Raw genomic sequence first — 25811 nt, forward strand, 5'->3', positions numbered from 1 at the left:
CCAGGTCGTCCACTCGTTTCCCCAGGGAGCCCATTTATAACATCCTTCACCCAGAGGTACATTTCGTTCTGAGGACTTGCAAGTCTTTGAGTCTTCACGTCTTGATTATTAAGTTACCACAACACTCATGATAAACACTCAACCAAACCCCGTCTACTAGGAGCATAGCGCAATAACGTCCCAGCCAAATTAACAAGGATGATGGGTGCCTACCACATGATACTACATCAAGATCCAAATTTCCAAGTACCTACTTTGCATGCAATTGGGTGAAGAAGATAGAACTATTATGCATATAAAACATATGTAGAATATGATCAATGTGACTTGCCTTGCTGATGGTTGTCGAGCTCGAGCGTCTCTAGATAACAAGCTTCACACTTTGGATAATCAATCGACACAAACAATTTCACACAATAAGCACCACAATGACAAGAAATCAAAATAAAGCATCTAATAAGAAAATAGCTATAGCACACGGTGAAAAATTGTCTTCCATAACCAAATCAGAATCTGTTTTGGTGAAAACCCCAAGATAAATATCTCAAAAATTCTGAAACTGAACCTACTGATAAATAAGATCACTAGTGATCAGTAGCAAAAAATAATTAATTAAAAAGCTATTTTTAAACTCCCGGTATAAGCAAAACAAGATTTAAACCAAATATGTTCTAACTCAAGTTTTATAAATTCAAATATAGTCAAATTATACATTTTCGAAAACTACGAGAAATGTGTGATCTAATGCAAAAAGAATCACTTTAATTGGATTTTTAGAATAAAAGTTATTAAGAAAAAAAAATCAGAATGGTTTCTGTTTTGAAAACAGAAAACTGAATTAAGAAAAAAGATTACCTGCGTGCTACAGGGAAGATAACACTGGCAAGGGTGAACGGCAGCAAGGAGAGGCTGCTCCGGCAAGGGGGGGTCGCCGGCGGGGAGGGGGAACGGCGGAGGAGGTACTGGCGCTGTGGAGAGGAGCGTTAGGGGCGTCCTGGAGGCGAGGGGGTGGCGTCTTGGGCTCCTGGCGTCCTTCTAGCGAGCTCATGCATTCCTGGAGGGAGTTGGCGAGGTGGTGCTGGCCTGCAGGGGGGCGACAAGGTGGGGGAGGTGGCGGGGGGCGTGGCAGGGGTAGGGGAGTGGGGAGGTGGCGCGGCAGGGGTAGGGTGAGGCGCCAGGGGCTCCTCCTGCCTCGTTCTTGGCAAGAAGAACGATGGTGGGGGGCGTCTACACGCAGGGAGAGGGTGAGCTAATGGGGAAACTGGAACGAGGAGGGAAGGGGCGTTCTTATAGTGGTGATGGGAGTCGAGGGACGGAAGTAGAGCCCGCGAATCACGGGAGGGAAGCTTCGTGGGAAGCTTCTACCATGGCGAGAGAAGGAAGGTCGTGAGGAGGAAGAAAAAGGTGGATTGGGCCAGATTCGTTTCCTAACGTGGCCCAAGTACATTCCTAAAATAAGGGATCTCTTTCTCTTTTTATTAAAACAGGAATTAATACGATTAAAAGGAAATATAATATCCTCGGAATATAGGGGTATAATATATTAAAATTTTTAGAAAAATAAATCCAAAAAGATGAACATTTTTCCACGTCCAAAATAAATACTTCAAAAAAATATTTTCCAGAAAATCCCTAAATTGGTTTATTTCTTTTTTGAAAATATTTTACAAATACCCCTTGGGTTTTATGGTTCAAATATTTCAAAGAATATCCCTGGTTTGGAGGGTCATGTTCCTCCTCTCTTTTTCTTGCTTGGCAAGATATTGTTCCCGGCATTCCATGAGTGAAGAAAAATAAAATGAAAAGCAAAAAAAATCGAAAGAAATTCATATGCCACCTTGATTGAAATTATTTATAGTTGAAGAAGTCATGCTATCTTCTCTCGATGATTTTAAATGGAGGAAATTTGAATTCACAGGAAAAAGGGGAAAGTCATTTTATTCCCTCTCATTCAAAAGTTTTAAAAAGTTTCACACTTCACTCAAGTTTCAATCATTCAAACAACCAAACAATCAATCTAATAATTATATTAACATTTCAAAATTTGGGATGTAGAACTTGCGAAGTTGGTCCGCGTTCCAGGTTCTCTGCTCCTCGACGTCGTTATCGATGTTGTACAACCCATAAGCTCCATTGTGCAGAACTTTGGAGATGGCGAATGGCCCTTGCCATGGAGGTGCCAGCGTGTGGGTTTTCTGTTGGTCCAGTCGGAGGACGAAATCTCCCTCTTGAAACGCTCGGCCCCTGACTTGCTTGTCATGGTAGCGCCGTAGGTCTTTCTGCTACGTCGTGGACCGAATGGGGGCCAGCTCTCTCTCTTCCTCTAGAAGATCAAAATTGTCTTGGCGTGCTGCTTCAGATTCAGCTTCATTGTAGTGCTCCACTCGGGGAGAGTTGTGACGTAAGTCACTCGGCAAAACGGCTTCCGACCCATACACCATGAACAATGGAGTATGCCTGGTTGAACGATTCGGAGTCGTTCACATGCCCCACATGACGGATGGTAATTATTCTACCCATGCGCCCAAGGCATATTTAAGGTCTCTCATTAGCCGGGGCTTCAGTCCTTGAAGTATCATACCATTCGCTCGTTCTGCCTGCCCATTCCACTGTCGGTGCGCCACGGAGGCGTAATTAACTAGAGTGCCTTGGGAGAAACAAAACTCGCGGAACTCTTTCGAGTCGAAGTTGGTTCTGTTGTTGGTGATAATGTCGTGAGGGATTCCGAATCAGAAGATAATCTGCCGAATGAAGCTGACGGTAGTCGCCGCTTCCAAGTTTTTGATGGGTTTAGCTTAGACCCACTCGGTTAACTTATCCACCGCAACTAGCAAGTGGGTGAATCCACTGGTCTCGGTGCGCAAAGGGACGACCATGTCGAGGTTGTTGGGGATCGTAGTAATTTGAAAAACTTCCTAGGTCATACAAGGATCTATCTATGGAGAAACCAACAACGAGAGAGGTTCTAGAGCATCTTCATACCTTTGAAGATCGCTAATCGGAAGCATTACTATAAACGCGGTTGATGGAGTCGTACTCGCTGCGATTGAGATCGCGGTGTATTCCGATCTATGTGTTGAACTACGACACCTCCGCGTTCAACACACGTGCAGCCCTGTGACGTCTCCAACACCTTGAACCAGCAAGGAGGAAGGAGAGTTTGAGGGAGAGAGCTCCGACAACACGATGGCGTGGTGGTCGTGGAGATACGTGGTTCTTCGGCAGAGCTTCGCTAAGCTATGCGGAGGACGAGGATAGAGAGTGGAAGGGCTGCGCACAGAGAGACTTTTCGTGTCACAAATCAGCCAAAAACTCCACTATACATAGGGGGAGAGGGAGGAGGTTCCCACCCTTAGGGTTCCCACCCCCAAGGGGTGCGACAACCCCATCTAGGGCTGGTGGTGGCGGCCAAGAAGGGAGGAGGGGTGTGGTGCACCCCAGATGGGCCTTGGGCCCATCTGCTTTAGGGTTTCCCCCCTTCCGTCTCAACCCGCGCCTTGGGCCTTGGTGGGAGGCGCACCAGCCCACTATGGGCTGGTTCCCTTCCACCTTTTGGCCCATGTCACCCTTTGGGGCTGGTGGCCCCTCCCAGTGACCCCCAGAACCCTTCCGGTGGTCCCGGTACGTTACCGATGACGCCCGAAGCATTTTCTGTGTCCAAACCCCCTCATTCTATATATCAATCTTCACCTCCGGGCCATTCCGGAGCTCCTCGCGACGTCGGGGATCTAATCCGAGACTTCGTACAACCTTAGGTAACAACGTACACTATTTCCTTATAACCCTGACATCATCGAACCTTAAGTGTGTAGACCCTACGGGTTCGGGAGACATGCATACATGACCGAGACATCTCTCCGGCCAATAACCAACAACGGGGTCTGGATATCCATGTTGGTTCCCACATGTTCCACGATGATCTCATCGGATGAACCACAATGTCAAGGATTAAATCAATCCCATATGCAATTCCCTTTGTCTACCGGTATGATACTTGCCCGAGATTCGATCGTCTGTATTCCTATACCTTGTTCAATCTTGTTACCGGCAAGTCTCTTTACTCGTTCCATAACACATCATCCCGTGACTAACTCCTTAGTCACACTAAGCTCAATATGATGATGGATTACCGAGTGGGCCCAGATATACCTCTCCCTCACACGTAGTGACAAATCCCGGTCTCGATTCGTACAACCCAACAGACACTTTCGGAGATACCCCTAGTGCACCTTTTTAATCACCCAGTTATGTTGTGACATTTGGTACACCCAAAGTACTCCTACGGTATCCGGGAGTTGCACAATCTCACGGTCTAAGAAAATGATACTTGACATTAGAAAAGCTTTAGCAGACGAACAACACGATCTAGTGCTATGCTTAGGATTGGGTCTTGTCCATCACATCATTCCCCAATGATGTGATCCCGTTATCAATGACATCCAATGTCCATGATCAAGAAACCATGATCATATATTGATCAATGAGCTAGCCAACTAGAGGCTCACTAGGGACACATTGTGATCTATATAGTCACACATGTATTACTGTTTCTGATTAATACAATTATAGCATGAATAATAGACAATTATCATGAATTGGAAATATAATAATAACCACTTTATTATTGCCTCTAGGGCATATTTCCAACAGTCTCCCACTTGCACTAGAGTCAATAATCTAGTTACATTGTGATAAATCGAACACCCATAGAGTTCTGGTGTTGATCATGCTTTGCCCGTGGAAGAGGTTTAGTCGACGGGTTCGCGGCATTCAGATCTGTATGTACTTTACAAATATCTATATCTCCATCCTGGATGTATCCACGAATGGAGTTGAAGCGGCGCTTGATGTGCTTGGTCTTCTTGTGAAACATGGGCTCCTTTGCAATAGCAATAGCTCCAGTGTTGTCACAGAACAGAGTCATCGGGCCTGACGCACTTGGAATCACTCCTAGGTCCGTGATGAACTCCTTCATCCAGACTCCTTCTTGTGCTCCTTCCGAAGCAGCTATGTACTCCGCTTCACATGTAGATGACACCATGATGCTTCGCTTGCAACTGCACCAGCTAATTGCCCCATTATTCAAAACATACACGTATCCGTTTGTGACTTGGAGTCATCCGGATCTGTGTCGACGCTAGCATCGACGTAACCCTTTACCATGAGCTCTTCGGAACCTCCATAGACGAGAAACATATCTTTAGTCCTTTCCACGTACTTTAGGATATTCTTGACCGCTGTCCAGTGATCCACTCCTGGATCACTCTGGTACCTCCCTACCAAACTTATGGCAAGGTTCACATCAGGTCTGGTACATAGCATGGCATACAAGATAGAGAATATGGTTGAAGCATAGGGGACAATACTCATCTTTTCTCTATCTTCCGCCGTGGTCGGTCATTGAGTCACACTCAACCTCACACCTTGCAATACTGGCAAGAACCCCTTCTTAGCCTTCTCCATATTGAACTTCTTCAGTATCTTGTCAAGGTATGTGCGTTGTGAAATACCTATGAGGCGTATCGATCTATCTGTATAGATCTTGATGCCTAATATGTAAGCAGCTTCTCCAAGGTCCTTCATTGAAAAACTCTTATTCAAATAGGCCTTGATGCTTTCCAATAGTTCTATATCATTTCCCATCAATAATATGTCATCCAAATATAATATGAGAAATGCTACAGAGCTCCCACTCAATTTCTTGTAAATACAGTCTTCTCCATAAGTCTGTATAAACCCAAACGCTTCGATCACCTCATCAAAGCGAATGTTCCAACTCCAAGATGATTGCACCAACCCATAGATGGAGCGGTGGAGCTTGCATACCTTGTTAGCATCGCTAGGATCGACAAAACCTTCCGTCTATATGATATACAATTCTTCTTTAAGAAAGTCGTTCAGGAATGTTGTTTTGACGTCCATTTGCCAGATTTCATAATCATAAAATGTGGCAATTGCTAACATGATTCGGACCGACTTCAACATCGCTACGGGTGAGAAGGTCTCATCATATTCAATCCCTTGAACTTGTCGATAACCCTTAGCGATAAGTCGAACCTTATAGATGGTCACATTACCATGCGCGTCAGTCTTCTTCTTGAAGATCCATTTATTTTCTATGGTTCGTTGATCATCGGGCAAGTCCACCAAAGTCCATACTTTGTTCTCATACATGGATCCTATCTCGGATTTCATGGCCTCAAGCCATTAGTTGGAATCCGGGCCTGCCATCCCTTCTTCATAGTTCGAAGGTTCAATGTTGTCCAACAACATGATTTCCATGAGAGGGTTGTCGTACCATTCTGGTGCGGAACGTACCCTTGTCGACCTTCGAGATTCAATAGCAACTTGTTCCAAAGTGTCATGATCATCATCATTAACTTCATCTCTAGCCGGTGGACACATATCAGAAACATTTTCTTGCGCTGCGCTACTCTCGGTTCGAGAGGAGGTACAATTACCTCATCAAGTTCTATTTTCCTCCCACTTACTTCTTTCGAGAGAAACTCTTTCTCTAGAAAGGATCCGTTCTTAGCAACAAAGATCTTGCCTTCGGATCTAAGATAGAAGGTGTACCCAATAGTTTCCTTAGGGTATCCTATGAAGACGCATTTTTCTGCTTTGGGTTCGAGCTTGTCTGCTAGAAGTTTCTTCACATAAGCATGGCAGCCCCAAACTTTAAGAAACGACAGCTTAGGTTTCTTGCCAAACCATAATTCATACGATGTCATCTCAACGAATTTAGACGGTGCCCTATTTAAAGTGAATGTGGCCGTTTCCAATGCATATCCCCAAAATGATAGCGGCAAATCTGTAAGAGACATCATAGATCGCACCATGTCCAATAAAGTGCGATTACGACGTTCAGACGCACCGTTACGCTGCGGTGTGCCAGGCGGCGTGAGTTGTGAAACAATTCCACATTTCCATAGGTGTGTGTGCCAAACTCATGACTGAAATATTCTCCTCCACGATCAGATCGTAGAAACTTTATTTTCTTGTCGCGTTGATTCTCCACCTCACTCTAAAATTTCTTGAACTTTTCAAAGGTTTCAGACTTGTGTTTCATTGAGTAGACATACCCATGACTACTTAAATCATCAGTGAGGGTGAGAACATAACGATAACCACCGCGAGCTTCAACGCTCATTGGACCGCATACATCAGTATGTATTATTTTCATAAGTTAGTTGCTCGCTCCATTGTTCTGGAGAACGGAGTCTTGGTCATCTTGCCCATGAGGCACGGTTCACATGTGTCAAATGATTCAAAATCAAGTGACTCCAAAAGTCCATCTGTATGGAGTTTCTTCATGCGCTTTACGCCGATATGACCAAGGCGGCAGTGCCACAAGTATGTGGGAGTATCATTATCAACCTTAAATCTTTTGGTACTCACACTATGAATATGTGTAACATCACGATCGAGATTCATTAGGAATAAACCATTAACCAGCGGGGCATGACCATAAAACATACCACTCATATAAATAGAACAATCATTATTCTCAGGTTTAAATGAGTAGCCATCTTGCATCAAGCGAGACCCCGATACAATGTTCATGATCAAAGCCGGTACTAAATAACAATTATTAAGGTTTAAAACTAATCCCGAAGGTAGATGTAGAGGTAGCGTGCCGACGGTGATCACATCGACCTTGGAACCATTTCCGACGCGCATCGTCACCTCATCCTTAGCCAGCCTACGCTTGTTCCGTAGTTCCTGCTTAGAGTTGAAAATGTGAGCAACAACACCGGTATCAAATACCCAGGAGCTACTACGAGCGCTCGTAAGGTACACATTAATAACAAGTATATCACATATACCTTTGACGTTGCCGGCCTTCTTGTCCGCTAAGTACTTGGGGCAATTCCGCTTCGAGTGACCGGTTCCCTTGGAGTAGAAGCACTCAGTCTCAGGCATAGGTCCTTTCTTTGACTTCTTCCCGGCAACTGGCTTACCGGGCGCGGCAACAACTTTGCCGTTTTTCTTGAAGTTTTTCTTGGCCTTGCCCTTTTTGAAACTGGTGGTCTTATTGACCATCAACACTTGATGTTCTTTCTTGATTTCTACCTCTGCAGATTTCAGCATTGAATACAACTCGGGAATAGTCTTTTCCATCCCTTGCATGTTGTAGTTCATCAAAAAGCCTTTATAGCTAGGTGGAAGCGACTAGAGGATTCTGTCAATGACCACATCATCCCGAAGTTCATCTCCCAGCTGAGTCAAGCGGTTGTGCAACCCAGACATTCTGAGTATGTGCTCACTGACAGAACTATTCTCCTCCATCTTACAACTAAAGAACTTGTCGGAGACTTCATATCTCTCGACCCGGGCATGAGCTTGAAAAATAAGTTTCAGCTCCTCGAACATCTCATATGCTCCGTGTTGCTCAAAACGCCTTTGGAGCCCCGGTTCTAAACTGTAAAGCATGCCACACTGAACGAGAGAGTAGTCATCACTCCGTGACTGCTAGGCATTCCTAGCATCCTTGTCTAACGCGGGAATGGGAGGATCATCTAGCGGTGCATCAAGGACATATGCCTTCTTGGAAGCCACGAGGATGAGCTTTAAGTTACGAGCCCAGTCCGCATAGTTGTTCCCATCGTCTTTCAGCTTGGTTTTCTCTAGGAACGCGTTGAAGTTGAATGGGACATTTGCATTGGCCATTCGATCTACAATATTTGTAAAGACACATTTAGACTAAGTTCGTGATAATTAAGTTCATCTAATAAATTACTAATGAACTCCCACTTAGATCGACATCCCTCTAGTCATCCAAGTGTTACATGATCCACGTCGACTAGCCCGTGTCCGATCATCACGTGAGACGGACTAGTCATCAATGGTGAGCATCTCCATGCTGATAGTATCAACCATATGACTCATGTTCGACCTTTCGGTCTCCCATATTCGAGGCCATGTCTATTCATGCTAGGCTCGTTGAGTCAACCTAAGTGTTTTGCATGTGTAAACTGGCTTACACCCGTTGTATGTGAACGTTAGAATCTATCACACCCGATCATCACGTGGTGCTTAGAGACAATGAACCTTCGCAACGGTGCACACTTAGGGGAATACTTATCTCGAAGTTTTAATGAGGGGTCATCTTATCTTTGCTACCGTCGTTCTAAGCAATAAGATGTAAAACATGATAAACATCACATGCAATCATATAGTGACATGATATGGCCAATATCATCTTGCTCCTTTGATCATCATCTTCGGGCACCATGATCATCATTGTCACCGGCATGACACCATGATCTTAATCATGATGATATCCATCATTGGGTCTCCGTGAAGTCGTCACGCCAACTATTACTTCTACTACTATAGCTAACCGTTAGCGATAAAGTAAAGTAATCAACATGTCGTTGCATCTCATACAATAAATTAAGGCAACTCCTATGGCTCCTGCCGGTTGTCATACTCATCGACATGCAAGTCGTTAATCCAATTACAAGAATATGATCAATCTCATACATCACATATGTAACATCACGTCCTTTTGGCCATATCACATCACATCACATAGCATACCCTGCAAAAACAAGTTAGACGTCCTCTAATTGTTGTTGCAAGTTTTACGTGGCTGGTTTGGGTTTCTAGAAAGAACGCTTATTACCTACGTGACAACTACAACATTGATATGCCAATGCTATTTACCCTTCATAAGGACCCTTTTCATCGAATCCAATTCGACTAAAGTGGGAGAGACAGACACCCGCTAGCCACCTTATGCACCAAGTGCATGTCTGTCGGTGGAACCGGTCTCACGTAAGCGTACACGTAAGGTCGGTCCGGGCCGCTTCATCCCACAATACCGCCGAAAAAATATAAGACTAGTAACGACAAGCAAGTTGACAAATCAACGCCCACAACTTTTGTGTTCTACTCGTGCATAGAATGTACGCATAGAACCTTGGCTCGGATGCCACTGTTGGGGATCGTAGTAATTTCAAAATTTTCCTACGCCATACAAGGATCTATCTATGAAGAAACCAGCAACGAGATAGGTTGTAGAGCATCTTCATACCTTTGAAGATTGCTAAGAGGAAGCGTTACTATGAACACGGTTGATGGAGTCGTACTCGCTGCAATTCAGATCGCGGTGGATTCCGAACTACGGCACCTCCGCGTTCAACACACATGCAGCCCGGTGACGTCTCCAACACCTTGAACCAGCAAGGAGGACGGAGAGGTTGAGGGAGAGAGCTTCATCAGCACGACGGCCTGGTGGCGGTGCAGCTACGTAGTTCTCCGGCAGAGCTTCCCTAAGCTATGCGGAGGACGAGGATAGAGAGAGGAAGGGTTGCGCCGAGAGAGAGAGTTTTCGTGTCACAAATCAGCCAAAAACTCCACTATATATAGGGGGAGAGGGAGGAGGTGCCCACACTTAGGGTTCCCACCCCCAAGGGGTGCGGCAGCCCCATCTAGGGCTGGTGGTGGTGGCCACGAAGGGAGGAGGGGTGTGGTGCACCCCACATGGGCCTTGGGCCCATCTGCCTTAGGGTCCCCCCTTCCCTCTCAACCTGCGCCTTGGGCCTTGGTGGGAGGTGCACCAGCGCACTCTGGGCTGGTTCACTTCCATATTTTGGCCTATGTCACCCTTTGGGGCTGGTGGCCCATCCCGGTGGACCCCCGGAACCCTTCCGGTGTTCCCGGTACGTTACCGGTGATGCCTGAAACATTTCCGGTGTCCAAAACCCCTCATCGTATATATCAATCTTCACCTCCAGACCATTCTGGAGCTCCTCATGACGTTCGGGATCTCATCTCGGACTCCGGACAACCTTCGGTAACCACATACACTATTTCCCTATAACTCTGGCGTCATCGAACCTTAAGTGTGTAGACCCTACGGGTTCAGGAGACATGCACACATGACCGAGACATCTCTCCGACCAATAACCAACACCGGGGTCTGGATATCCATGTTGGTTCCCACATGTTCCACAATGATCTCGTCAGATGAACCACGATGTCAAGGATTCAATCAATCCCGTATGCAATTCCCTTTGTCTACCGGTATGATACTTGCCCGAGATTCGATCGTCGGTATTCCTATACCTTGTTCAATCTCATTACCGGCAAGTCTTTTTTCTCGTTCCGTAACACATCATCCCATGACTAACTCCTAAGTCACACTAAGCTCAATATGATGATGGATTACCAAGTGGGCCCAGAGATACCTCTCCCTCACACGGAGTGACAAATCCCGGTCTTGATTCGTACAACCCAACAGACACTTTTTGAGATACCCGTAGTGCACCTTTATAATCACCCAATTACGCTGTGACGTTTAGTACACCCAAAGCACTCCAACGGTATCCGGGAGTTGCACAATCTCACGGTCTAAGGAAATGATACTTGACATTAGAAAATCTTTAGCAAACGAACGACATGATCTTGTGCTATTCTTAGGATTGGGTCTTGTCCATCACATCATTCCCCCAATGATGTGAACCTGTTATCAATGACATCCAATGTCCATGATCATCTATTCATCAACGAGCTAGCCAACTAGAGCCTCACTAGGGACACATTGTGATCTATATATTCACACATGTATTATGGTTTCTGGTTAATACAAATATAGCGTGAATATTAGACAATTATCATGAACTGGAAATATAATAATAACCACTCTATTATTGCCTCTAGGGCATATTTCCAACAGAGGCTCCATACAAAGAATGGCCAAGTGAGCGGAATCGTTTTCAACACGGATGGAGGCTTGTGCGACTAATTCTTGTAGAACTGGCATCCGACACACATGTCCACCAAGTCCCTTGCTGCCTCATTGGCTCGGGGCCAATAAAAACCCGCTCGGAAGTCCTTGGTCACCAGGGTCCGAGAGGATGCGTGATGTCCACAGGTTCCCGAGTGGATCTCATGCGGGATTTGTAGTCCTTCCTCTCGGGAAATACACTTTTGGTTGACTCATGTAACACTCTTCTTGTACAGTTTGTCTTCGATTACTTTGAAAGCTTTAGACCGCCGAACGATTTGGCGGGCTTCCTCTTTGTTCTCGAGAAGCTCTTGCCGGAGGAAGTAAGCCAGGTAAGGTTGTGTCCATTCGGGCGTGATGACCAACATCTCGTGGACGAGGTCAACCACGGTCGGGACGTCAATCTCAGTTGGATTAGACGGACCGATTTCTTGTCGGGGCTCTTCTATTAAGGGATCGTCCTTGACCGAGGGGGTGCGCAAATGGTCGAGGAACACGCCCTTCAGAACGATTTCTCGAGTGGACCCGATCTTTGCCAAAGCATCGGCCGCTTGATTCTTGGCTCGGGGCACATGGTGCAGTTCCAACCCTTCGAAGTTTTTCTCCTATTTCCTGACTGCGTTGCAGTAGACTGTCATTGTTAGGCTTAGAATGTCCCATTCCTTCATTACTTGGTTGACAACGAGATCCGAGTCGCCATAAACCATCAGTAGGAGCTCAATCGCCCATTTGGCCACTCAGCCCGTAGCATCCCGATTGTGTAGGATTTACGCCAGGGGAGCGTCACTGATGACAATGACCGAGTGTCTTGTAAATAGTGCACTACCTTCTTTAGAGTCAAGTAGATCCCATAGACCAGCTTTTGGTAGTGTGGATATCTTTGCTTTGAGGGGGTCAGTAGCTCGGAGATGTAGTAGATGGGCCTTTGTACCTTGTACGCCTCGCTCGCTTCTTCATGCTCTATGGTGAGTATGGTGCTAACCATTTGGCTAGTGGCGACAATGTACAGGAGCAAGGGCTCCCGGCTGCTCGGCGCAGCTAACTCCGGCTGGGTGGAAAGAAGAGCTTTAAGTTGGTCGAATGCGACCTGCGCCTCGTCATCCCACTCGAATATGTCGGATTTCTTCACCAATCGGTAAAGAGGCAAAGCCTTCTCACTAAGTCTTGAGATGAAGCGACTCGGGGCTACAAGGCAGCCCGTAAGCCTCTGCACATCTTGGATGCGCTCCGGCCGTCTCATATGTATGATGGCACGATCTTATCGGGATTGGCATCGATACCCGTTCGGAAACGAGGAAACCGGGTAGCTTTCCAGCCGGAACACTGAAGGTGCATTTGGGTGGATTGAGCTTAATCCCGAAGAGTTGGAGGTTTGTGAAGGTTTCGGCGAGGTCTGCGAGGAGGTCGGAACTTTTCCTAGACTTGATCACGATGTCGTCCATGTATGCTTCGACATGCCGACTTATCTCTTTGTGTAGGCACTTTTGGATCATGCGCTGGGAGGTAGCTCTTGCATTTTTTAGGCCGAATGGCACCGTGATGTAGCAAAAACACCTGAATGGGGGTGATGAAGGCTGTTTTTATTTCGTCGGGTCCATACATTCTGATCTGGTGATACCCGGAGTACGCATCCAGGAACGACAAGTGTTCGCGTACGGCAGTCGAATGTATGATTTGATCTACACAGGGTAGAGGGAAGTGGTCCTTCGGGCAGGCCCGATTGAGATGCTTGAAGTCAATACACATTCAGAGTGAATTGTTCTTCTTTGGCACCATGGCCATGTTTGCCAATCACTCGAAGTGGTAGACCTCGCGGATGAACTCGACATCTAGGAGCCGAGCGATCTCCTTGCCAATCGCCCTACGCTTCTCCATGAAGGAGCGGTGTAGGCGTTCCTTGACACGCTTGACCTTTGAGTCCACTCGGAGGCGGTGCTCTGCCAGCTCCCTCGAAACGCCTGGCATGTCAGACGACTTCCATGCGAAGATATCTAGTTATCAAGGAGGAACTGGATGAGCTCGGCTTCCTATTTCTCTCCGAGTGAAGTGGAGATGTTCGTCGCAGAAGCACTCGGATCGGTGGGGTGGACGTGGACCTTCTTCGTCTCATGGGCCGACTGAAAGGCGGACTCAGTAACCGACCGTTTCAACTTGAGCAGATATGCGGCACCCACTACCTTCTTGTATCCATCAAGCTCGGCTGCGAGGACCTGCTCGTTAGCGATCCTATAGCCTTGTTGGAGGCACTCCTCGGCAACCTTCTGATTGCCGGTCACCGTGATCACGCCTTTCGGCCTTGGCATTTTAAACTTAAGATACACGTAACATGGGTGGGCCATGAAACGTGCGTAGGCGGGCTTACCCAGGATGGCGTGATAGGCGTTGTGAAAGTCAACCACTTCCAAGGTCAACCTCTCCTTGCGATAATTCTTCTTGCTGCCGAATACGACATTCCAAGTGATCTGGCCGAGTGATTCAACCTTCTTCTCGGGGATGACCCCGTGAAACTGCATGTTACTCTTGATCAGCCGGGACAACGGAATGTCCATAGCTTTGAGAGAGTCAACGTATATGATGTTGAGGCCGCTGTCACTGTCCATGAGGACTTTCCGCAGTCGGAACACGTTGACCATTGTATCGACCACCAACGCCTGCCTCTCAAGGGTGGCTATGTTGGTTGGGTGATCCGATTGGTCGAATGTGACGGGCGTCTTCGCCCAGTCGAGGTATTTTGAGACAGCCGGGGCTACCATGTTCACCTCCCGATTGATAACCTTGAATCGGCTCTTGCTCTCGACGTCAGTAAAGATCATGAGGGTCCCCTCTATGTTCGAATACATGGAGGCTTCCGCTGGGTCATCCTCATCTTCCTTGTCCCCGGAGGGCTCTCCGCCCATGTCCTTCTGGAGCAGGCGGCAGTCGCGAGCCGTGTACTTGGCGGGGATGGCCTCCCTTTCATCATCCTTCCGAGCATGGATCGGACACGGCTAGTCCAAAAGGCTGCTCTTGGAATCGGCCTTCTTTTTTCCCGCACAATCCTTTTTCTTCTTCTTGGACTTGTTCTGGCTCTACCCTCGGACATCAGTTACTTCGGATTTGCCCGATGGGTCGCCCTTTCGCTTATGCTTTTTCCCGACATTGCCCAATCGAGGGGCTACACTGGCTATGCCTTTACCGTTGGGGGGCAGTCTTCCTCTTCACCACTCGCGCACCGATTGGAGATTTCCATGGCCCGACTAAGGGACACGTCCCCTGATCGGCCAAACTTGAGAATCAACTCCCGATACCGAGTGCCCGCTTTAAAAGTGCACATGGCTTGGTCTTCGGTGACATTCTCCACGGTATTGTGCAGTGTGGTCCACCGCTGGATGTACTCCCTAAGAGTCTCCTTGCTCTTTTGTACACAATGTTGCAGCTTTTTCAAGCCGCGTGGACGCTTGTAGGTGCCTTCGAAGGTCTTGACGAAGACTTAGGTGAGGTCGCCCGAGCTGTGGATGCTGCTGGAGGGCAGCTAATTGAGCCACGCCCTCGCCGACCCCTCTAATATGAGGGGCAGATGCTTCATAGCGACGTAATCGTCGCCACTGCCTATCTGGACGAACACTCAATAATCCTCCATCCTGGTCTCTGGATTTGACTCACCACTGAACTTTCTGATCCCCATGGCCAATTGGTAATTGGAGGGGATCGCCGCCTCTCGGATGTGTCGGCCGAGGCACTCGAGGTCGGACACTCCCAGACGAGCTTGCGATCGATCAACCACGTGTTCCGTGATTATAGACCGAGGTTGAACTAGGGGGGCCCGATAGACATCGTCCCCATTACCCCGATGCCCACTGGGGCTTGTCGTGTGGTCATGGGGTCGGCGACCGAGTGAGCCACTCCTCGGGGGAGGTGACCTGCTTCAGACTCGATGATCCTGCCTCCGGTCCCTGTGCAGGCCTCTCGGAAGAGGAGGATACCTTTGGCGTCTTCCCTGCATGTGTAGGCTATGAGCCGACTGCACGGTGTCCGCCTGGACGGAGTTCCTATGGATGCAATGTCGTGATTGCGACACCGCGGAATTATGCTGCATGGCAGTCTTCAACAAAGCTTGGATCTGTCGAATGCCTTCTCCAACCACACTGTCACTCGGCTGAATGGAATCAACAATCCGAGTGGCTGCGGCCAGCTTCAACAAGGTGTCTGCATCACCTCGATGTGACGCGGAAGGTCGTTCGGGAACAACTGCCGATAGGTGCGGCTGGAGCTAGGCTTGTCCCTCGCGGCCCGAGCGAAGAGTGACCGCTAGAGTCGCTAGAGTCGCCCGTGCTCGGCTAGATTGGCCAGATGCGCGTTCTCTAGCGTGATTTCCTCCGGGGGTGTTCCCGATGATGGAGCTGCGGAGAGCATGATCGCTCCTCCGTCAAAGTTCCTCATTTTGCTGCTCGGTGAGCGGCTGTGGAATGTGGTGGCTGCCGTCACCATGGCGACGCTCTCCGCCATCACGCACATGAGAATTCTCTGCAACGAAACCAGGGTTGCCTCTCATGTTCGTGTCGGACATCAAGACCTCGGCGGCACTCCTACTGTTTTCGTAGTTGGAGTCGCCGAGTGATTCCTTGCTTGATAACGGAAAGAGGCTGACGATGGGCTCATCGGAACTGAGCATAGCCACCTGCCCCGAGATGGCCTAGTTGGCCATGGCGTGCTTGATCCGCCGCTGCATCCGTGAGCGCCCGGAGCGCTTGCGACGAACATCAACGGGGCGTGGGGGCGCCGAGTGGTACGACACCGATGACTTCCGGATCAGGACTCCATGTGCAACTACGTTGAAATGTGACATACCTCGAGCATGGAGGGCGTCGGTGTCTAGTGGTGCATCCTGCAGCACGCTGACTCGTCGATGATGAAGCTGAGGGAGCCGAAGAGGATCTCTCCGCCGAGTGCCATCATGTTGATGAAAAATGTAAAAAACATCCAACTACGCTGGATTTGCTAGACGCGCAGCCCCACGGTGGCGCCAATTGTCGTGGGAATGACCCTACAATAGTATCTAGGGGTACGAACGGATGGGCGAAGTCTAACTAGGCGAAGTGGATACACTCGGATCTACGAGTTCGGACCCCACTTGAAAGTGGTAGCAACTCTACGTCTCGAGCCCTGAGGCTGATGTTTTCTTATGGGGTATGAAAGATTACAAGGTGTTGAACCCTTGAGCTGGAGTCGGGAGTGGCTTATATAGTGCACGCCACGACCGGCTGAGCTTCATTACAAGGTGAGTTAATGCTAATAAATAAAGGATGTATTATAAACGGCAACTGTTACATGCGACATTGCTAGTAACGTGGGCCGTCACTACACTTCATGTGATGGATTTAAGTCCTTAGCCATTGCTGCCTCTTCCGTGCCATCGCCTTGCTATGGTCCGCATGTCAGGGTGCATCCGACTGACACAAGGCGATCCGAGTGACTCCAGGCACGCCGAGTGATGGTATGATGTACCAAGTGAGGTTGAGACTACATTAGTGGTTTGAAGGACACTGATGTCCGTAAGGGGTCCTAGGTGGGCCTAGGAAAGCAGGTCCGTAGGCCTACCCCTAATGTATAACCCCGTCACTGTAGGGGAACGTTGCATGGGAAACAAAAAAAATTCTTACGCACACGAAGACCTATCATGGTAATGATCATCTACGAGAGGGAGATCGGATCTACATACCCTTGTAGATCGCTAAGCGGGAAGCGTTAAGAAACACGGTTGATGTAGTGGAATGTCTCCGCGATCCAAATCGCCGCCGTCCCACGATCCGTCCCGATCTAGCACCGAATGGACGACACCTCCGTGTTCAGCACACGTACAACTCGATGACGATCTCCGCCTTCTTGATCCAGCAAGAGAGACGGGGAAGTAGATGAGTTCTCCAACAGCGTGACGACACGCCGGTGATGGTGGTGATCTATTCCTGCAGGGCTTCGCCTAAGCACCGCAGAAATCCGATCTAGAGGAGGAACTACAAAGTAGAGGAGAGGGTTGCACGTGGTTGAAATTGTGTCTCAAACCCCCTAAAACCTCTAGTATATATAGGAGGAAGGAGGGACTAGCCTTGATCACCAAGGAGAACCTCCTTGGGCTCGGCCGAACTAGGATTGGAGGAGTCCTCCTCTAATCCTACTTGGAGTAGGACTCCTCCCCAAGTTGTACACCTCTTTTGGTTTTTTCCACTTTTACCTCATGGGCTTTCTTTGGTTGACTAGTCAGCCTACTAAGAGCTATTGCGCCACCATCAAGTCCACATGGCCCTCTTGGGGAGTGATGGTCCCACCTGGTGGGCCACCGGTACCCATTTGTCACTCCTGGTACACTGTTGGCAATGCCCGAAATTCTTCCGGAATCCAAATACCAACTTCCTATATATCAATCTTCATTTCCGGACCATTCCGGTACTCCTCGTGACGTCCGCGATCTCATTCGGGACTCCGAATAAAACTTCGGTCACCAGCACCTATAACTCAACTATACCAAAATGTCATCGAACCTTAAGTGTGCAGACCCTGCGGGTTCGAGACCTATGCAGACATGAACTGAGACACTCTCCGGTCAATATCCAATAGCGGGACTTGGATGTCCATATTGGATCCTACATATTCTACGAAGATCTTACCGGTTGAACCTCTATGTCAAGGATTCATATAATCCCGTATACCATTCCCTTTATCCTTCAATATGTTCCTTGCCCGAGATTCGATCGTTGGTATCTCCATACCTATTTCAATCTCGTTACCAGCAAGTCTCTTTACTCGTTCCGTAATACAAGATCCCGTGACTAACTCGTTAGTCACATTGCTTGCAAGGCTTATATGTGATGTTGTATTACCGAGTGGGTCCCGAGATACCTCTCCCTTACACAGAGTGACAAATCCCAGTCTCGATCCATGCTAACTAAAAGGACACCTTCGGAGATGCCTGTACAGTACCTTTGTAGTCACCCAGTAACGTTGCGATGTTTGGTACACACACAACATTCCATCGGTGTCAGTGAGTTACATGATCTCATGATCATAGGAATGAATACTTACATGTAGAAAACAATAGCAACAAAATGACACGAGCATATGCTACGTTCATAGTTTGGGTCTAGTCCATCACATCATTCTTCCAATGATGTGATCCTGTCATCAAGTGACAACATTTGTCTATGGCTAGAAAACCTTAACCATCCTTGATCAACAGGCTAGTCTACTAGAGACTCACTAGGGAGACAGTTTTGTCTATACATCCACACATGCATTTATGTTTCCATTCAATACATTTATAACATGGATAATAAACGATTATCTTAAAACATGAAATATAATAACTATTTTATTATTGTCTCTAGGGCATATTTCCAACAGTCACCACACCAGAAGAACAAGAATCATTCGTCGGTAGCACCATTCATACACAAGTTGATATTATAACGCTAACCACTATCAATGCGGGGGTACATGCTCATGAATTAAGGGACATAGAGACAATGAAAAGAAGGCATGGCCGAAAAAGAAACTAGGGGTTACTCTACGGGTGCCACACACTTACAAAACATGCAAGGAAGTTGTGTTACATGACAACCGTAGTTGTCCGATGGAAAAAAATGAAATTGGTTGTCTAAAATCATTGTATAAAATCTACATTTGATTGTCGTTGTTACATCTTAATGTTGGCTCACATGTCCTAAGTAATGAGTTGAAATACTTGTTTAGTGGACTAAGTATATTTGCCATTGCATCTCATAGGACTCCAATTTGTGTTTATGTTCTAAATATAATTATTCTGTTTCCTGTTGCCTTCATGTTTTTAGTGGAATTGTACAACTTTTAATGTTAATAGTGGGTTGGCCGAAAGAGTTACACCACATAATATTTTTCTAATAGACAGAAAACTTAGGCCCTGTGTGGAACTATCCAGATTATATAATTCAGTTTTTATAATCTATTTTGTCTCCGAACAGGACAACTTATGGTGTAGATTACAAAAACTAGATGGATAGATTATTAAAAACTCATAATCTACTCTATACCAGCTAAAATCAGATTATGGATTGCTAATGACCCATTATCCTTGTAAAGTTGGAGATAATTACATTCCTACCACCACCACCCTCCTCTTTAAAAAAAACAAAGGGCAGACAGGTCATTATGCAATGTAAAACCTAGATTATTTTTATAAACCAGATTATATAATCTATATTCATAATCCAGATTATCATAATCTATTATGATTCCAAACAAGGCCTTAGTTCCCTGATACAACATGAACCAGTCAACGTTCACATGTACAGAGATGTTCTCATAACTTGGACATGGAAGAAAGATCTGCCATTTTAGCTTAACTAGTTTATCTTTTTGAATGGACATCACTTGTTGGGCTGGTACAACCTGAACTAGTAATGTTCACTATCTGCAGTCAGGAATTTTGTGGCACATTTTTCAGCGACCAAATAACCTGTTTAGTGGACGCACAGCTGTACATGATGAATGGTTATAGAGGATCTTGCCGCAAGGGGAGGAAGTGCTTCGGTTCGCCGATGGATTAAGGTGAGAAGCTGCAGCGACCTGTCGTGGGTGAACAGAAATAGTAGTGGCCACTTATTAATCATCCATTGCAGCCGTTTTGGGAGCGAGATGGTAGTGATCACCAAGGGAACAGATGGGTGTTTTGGGAGCGAGACGGTAGTGATCACCAAGGGAACAGATGGGTGTTTTGGGAGCGAGCCGGTAGTGATCACCAAGGGAACATATGGGTAGGGTTGCGTCGCCGCCGTCGGTGGGGATATGGCGTGATGATTGGAGGGAGGGAGCGAGCTGTTGGGAATGACATGTAATGGAGGGGTTTCCGCTTAGTGGCTGATTGAGACGCACTTGGAACAAGTGATGACTACTCTTGTACTCGGCATATTAAGTGGTCATATGTGAACACCACATCAACCACATAAATGTTAAATGGTCTTTGTCATAATTCCATATAAATACTCATAGGTGATACGGGCAAGTCCCATGTAGTCCAGCGGTCTGTCCATTTACATCCTGACGTCCGTGCGACTCTCCCTCCGCTCCGCTCCTAACATGGCAAGAAAGACCCGCAACCCTCCGTCGAGGGCAAAATCTCGCCGGGGCGCGCCGCCGCCGCCGCCGTCGTCGTCAACCGCAGCCCCCACGCTGAGCCCTCCCTTCTCCCCTGTCTGGTTTTGCGGCCGCCTTGGCGCTGCGGAGGCCGCCGCCGCCGACGTCGAGCACCCACACGTACGCTCTCCCCCCCTTTCCTTTCCCGCATTTCGCATGCGCCTCTCCATCTTGTTTTCTTCCTAGATGGGCGGTGGTTTGATTCGATTTGGTGCTTGGCTAGGTCACGCTGTGGGAGTGGTGGACGGTGAGGCTGAAAGGGGAAGATCGGAAGCTCGCTGTTTCCAGCTTCACTGAAAAGTATGCGTCTCTGCGATCCAAATTTGGTGGACCAGTTCTACGATTCCAGTCAAGTAGAACCCATTCTGACTAACCTTGCTTCTGTCAGGAATGACCTATTCACGTCTGCGCCCATAGCACAGCGTTATGAGTCTCTCACGCTCCAATATGAAGATGGGGTTGTGGTGCTCCTTTATGGTTCATTTAACTCATCGCGAATGCGTGAGAATGGGTTTTCTATGCAGGCATGAACATTTTTTCTAGATGTTTCTTCGTGTGTCTTTTCTGTTCATAAATGATGATGGAAAGTCAGCCCATATTCAAGCAAAAGCTTATTCATGTGCAGAAATATCATTTAGCCATGCTTCTAATCTAGTACTGCTCTGATAAAAAAAACAATCCATGCATGCAGATATGTGAACGATTCATGATTGGATTTCCGTACTGGTGGGAGACTTGGGATTCACACATGGAATCATACCCAAACCTTTTTATCCACCCACAAGAGGATTCAATTCAATTTTACCTGGAGAAATTCCAACTAGCCAATTTTATTCAGAAGTTTGCACCTTTCTTAATCAAGGACCTTAATGATGCTAAAAAGTTACCAATCAATGATCTCTATGCATTCATAGGGGGTTCAAGATTTCAGGAACACAATTGTGGAAATGATGTTTCAACCAAGGAAAGTTCTGCTGCTTCTGAAGATGCCAGACCCGCAGTTGTAGCTTATGTGGAAATAGGCTTGAACCCGAGCAGCACTTCACATGAAAGAGATCATGTGAACATTGAGGGTAATGTATCTCTTGCTCCTACAGAAACATATAGTGGTGATGAAACTTGCAAAGAGGCAGGAAATCAGAATGACACTATGCATCCAGATGCAAGAGAAGATGATGTTGGTAGCCATCTTTTTAACTCCGATTGGACTTGCACTATGCCCCCTAATCATATGCCCAATGACTCAGAAGGAGGAAATGCCACCAATGCTGAACTACTGGCTTTAGATCCTTTAGCCAGAGTACAGCCTAAAAGTTCTAATTGCTGCTCAGAGATTGCTGGTGCTTTTCAAAGTGTTGAACCCTTAAGTACGTGACGGAGCAAATTGTTAAGACACTGGTTAAGTTTTATCCTGCCGATATTTCACTTTGTCTTGATGTTTCTAAGAGAGTGACTATTATTTAATTTAGGTTATCAAAGTGCTCCAGTGGCTCCATTGAAGAATCAACAATACTTGGAAAGAAATGAGCACATCACATTGACTCAAAAGGCAGTATCAAATAAAACTGTACCATCTTCAATTCACTCGGATGTGCAATCTCCGAAAAAAGTGAGTTATAAATCCCACAGCTCCAAAATTAGATCAAGTAATCAGTCTTTGGACTTCGTTCTGTGTTACTGTAGTATTTCTACCAGTTTATTTGCTAAAATAGTTAATATGTAAATACCTCCACTGTTAGTTTTCCTTTTCTTGTTATTGTCAACACCAATTAGGACATTCTGGATTTAGCTTTATCAGGTACGCTGGGTGCTCTGAATGGAAATTCTTGTACTCAAGCGAAGCATATGGCTCAAAGCTATGTTACAAAAATCCCGGAGGCATATAATTGTCACAAGCCTGACAATTGTAACGACTCAATTCTACATTCCTGCATCACCTGAAGACATTTAGATACACAACCAATCTAATGTAGCACCATTAGTAAATCTAGCCCAGTTAATATAATTGCGGTCCACAGTAAACTTATGATAGCATGTTTCCAATCTGTGCCCTTCGTGACATTTCATGATTAATTATTTGCAATGACACTATTTCTGTAGCATTACCTCATTACTGGGATGAAACAGATTCCAGCATCTTTAGGTTCATTTTTGTGGCTTTGGATTCTGTTTACTGTATGTCCAAGTATGTTATGTAGCCACAGAATTTTTTTTATTAGTAATTCCTAATCCTTACTAAGGAACTTCATAGATTAATCTGTACATCGCATATAAGATGTGTAAAACCAAATATTGTGATCCATTAAATTCCTTAACTTCCAGGGTAAGGTGCATCATACAGAATTTCGTTTTTGTATGATGCCAAGTTCATAGTATTTAGCACATTTAAGCTAGTGATCTTAGTTGTGTTCCTTAATTTACATGGTGAACTTGATGGCTTCTATGTGGAAAAGCAGACTGTAGGTTCAGCAAAGAAGCAGAGATCTGCAAAGCAAGGGTTGGGGCGTCCTACTAGATTGAATTCAGCTCCATATGTAAGTATGCAAAAAATTTCCATACCCTTTTCTTGTGGTGTTAAACAATTTAAAGCATTGTAATAATATTTTATAGCACTTGCTAAATGCTGATGGTTAAAAAAATTATAATGTGTTAGCTTGCCATAGCTTCTGCAATTGCCATGTAATCCAGCTCTTACTGAATGATGTTTCATTATCTTGGACATTTTTAACATTGGTATAATGTACAAACTATTGAGGTAAAGTTGCCAGTTTTATTTTATGGCAGATTTTAGTATAAGAAATAGGAATAGTCGATATCACACCACTTTGCTGTGCTTCTATTGGACGAAGTTGTAATGATTTTATTGTTATCTTTGAAAACATGCAGGAGTAAACTTGCAATGATGTTAGCGTAGTTTTTGTTAAGACGGACTAATATTATATCAATTATAGTTAGCCCAGTCATCTTTTGTGCTCACTTTATATGAAATAACAGAAAAATATGTCATGCCGCTTACAAGATTGGCTGTGATGCCACCTTCTTCCTTAGTTCTTAAGTTTTACTCACACATATAGCCTGTCTTGGCGCCCCATATGTTTAATCCACTCTCTGAAGAGGAGCCTTGGCCCAGTGGTAAAGCTGCTGCCTTGTGACCATGAGGTTACGGGTTCAAGTCCTGGAAACAGCCTCTTGCAGAAATGTAGGGAAAGGCTGCGTACAATAGACCCAAAGTGGTCGGACCCTTCCCCGGACTGTGCGCAAGCGGGAGTTACATGCACCGGGCTGCCCTTTTTCTGTTACATAACTCAGCTGACAAAAACTGTGCTAGCCAAGATTTTGACCATCTCTACTTATTGCAATGTTCCTTTGAAACTCTTTAGGCTCGGCTTACTCGTTCTAGGGTCCGGGCATTATCTATTTCCACACCCGAGTCTCTCAAAATGAGAAGAACCAGATCAGGTACGATGTCTTCGGTTGGACTCTGCTACTTAAATAATTTACTATTTATCCTTGGATAAAGGTAATTCTTTTTCAGGTCGAGTGATAGTACCTCAATTGGATTCAGTAAGAAGTTGGGTTGTCTATGACAGGGTTAGTGAAGAAATATATTTCAGTGTTATATCTTATATGATTGTGTGTTTGTGCACATGATTAGCTAATTTGGTAATGCTTAAATTATCCTTGTTTGATCTTGTGCATTGCACCAAAGTCCAAAATTAAACTGTGAATGATGCAAGAAGAGTTTCCTAGCAAAGGCTTCCATATAAGAGAGGTGTCAGTCTATAAGCTCTACGATGGAACCGTTCCATGATATATAATCATATTGCTAGGACTCGGAAGAGACTGATCAAATGTACTAGGGTAAAGCATGCATAATCTGAATATTCACCATCCCTTCCTAGTGTTCCGCACTGCAAATTATTGTTGTCACAAATGTGAAACGTCAAGTTTGTTCTGGATAAAGAAGTGCATAACTTATCGCATAGATGTGTTGTGAAGATGCTTATCTTATGATGTAATTTTCAATCTTTAGTAGGATATGGATGCATTACTTGTTTTTCCCCCTTAGATGATTAGATCTATCTGCTGATGGCATGAGGGGATAAACACCGCCTCCTCATTGAATTCCGTTTATTGTGCAGGATGGGTTCATTTCAGGCGTTGCTCATACGCATAATGGTTTGTTGAGAAGCTCTCGTGCCAAATTTGCTTGCCGTATATAGCTTTCCCTCCTTGTAAGCATAATCACGTGTGTCCTTTGGTGACAGGGGGCTAACTGGCAAGTTAGCAAGACTTGCATGCAAGTCCAGAAGGTAACGACTTGATTTTCGACATGGAAGTTCCAAGGCTCCAGCACCAAGCGGTGGGCGACAGTATAAGATCCACTTGTTTCTACCACTGGATATTTGCATATTAGGACCTTGTAATGTCAGATATGGGCAGCTTTTATTTTTGTGCAATCGATTTGAAGTCATCAAGATTATTTTTGTGCAATCGATACGGGACCTGGATAGCAACTAACTTACTCACCCTTAGATGCAATCGATTTGAAGTCATCAATATTATTATGTGCTCGAAATCTCAGAATGTGACGTCTCATCTTGGATTGGGTAAATGGTTTGAGATACACAACATTTGAATTTTCACACCGCTGGTATCCAGGGCGAAAATAGTATGGATACCTCCTGACCAACGATACCACAAATAGCCTTTTGATAACCTTGGTTGGAAAACTAAATAATTCACAAATAGGTTAAGGACGCATATAAGGTTTTAAAGCTATCCCAAGGTGATTGGGAAAAAATCATATTTGATGGTATCTGAAATACTTGGAAATAGATAGGACAATACCTATTGTATTATATATGTATTAAAAATATGGATTTACTAATTTCCATGTAGATGAGATATGGTCAATTCTCATATGATCCGATCA

The 25811-nt window shown here is 45.8% G+C and overlaps 1 protein-coding gene across 2 annotated transcripts; it reads left to right on the plus strand.

Annotated features, from left to right (window-relative positions):
• Nucleotides 1–21538: 21538 nt before the first annotated feature.
• On the plus strand, nt 21539–25358 carry LOC123430176. 2 transcript variants are annotated; one of them, XM_045114069.1, is made up of 7 exons: nt 21539–22242; nt 22345–22484; nt 23332–23409; nt 24256–24334; nt 24411–24466; nt 25018–25054; nt 25144–25358. In XM_045114069.1, the coding sequence occupies exons 1-7, from the start codon at nt 21561–21563 to the stop codon at nt 25149–25151; spliced, it is 1080 nt and encodes a 359-aa protein (XP_044970004.1). In that variant the 5' UTR covers nt 21539–21560; the 3' UTR covers nt 25152–25358. The 2 variants fall into 2 exon arrangements, with proteins under 2 accessions (XP_044970004.1, XP_044970003.1); XM_045114068.1 differs by lacking the exon at nt 25144–25358 and having other exon boundaries at nt 25018–25136.
• Nucleotides 25359–25811: the final 453 nt, after the last annotated feature.

The sequence above is a fragment of the Hordeum vulgare genome, chromosome 2H (genome assembly GCF_904849725.1).
Source record: "Hordeum vulgare subsp. vulgare chromosome 2H, MorexV3_pseudomolecules_assembly, whole genome shotgun sequence".
In the NCBI taxonomy this organism is placed as follows: Eukaryota; Viridiplantae; Streptophyta; class Magnoliopsida; order Poales; family Poaceae; genus Hordeum; species Hordeum vulgare.

Excerpts from the sequence above, each read along its gene's own strand:
- LOC123430176 (XM_045114068.1), top strand. The coding sequence starts at position 21,561 with ATGCAGATATGTGAACGATTCATGATTGGATTTCCGTACTGGTGGGAG. Across the intron at positions 22,243-22,344 it reads TCAAAGTGTTGAACCCTTAA|GTTATCAAAGTGCTCCAGTG; the intron begins GTACGTGACGGA and ends TATTTAATTTAG. Across the intron at positions 24,467-25,017 it reads GTTGGGTTGTCTATGACAGG|GATGGGTTCATTTCAGGCGT; the intron begins GTTAGTGAAGAA and ends TTTATTGTGCAG.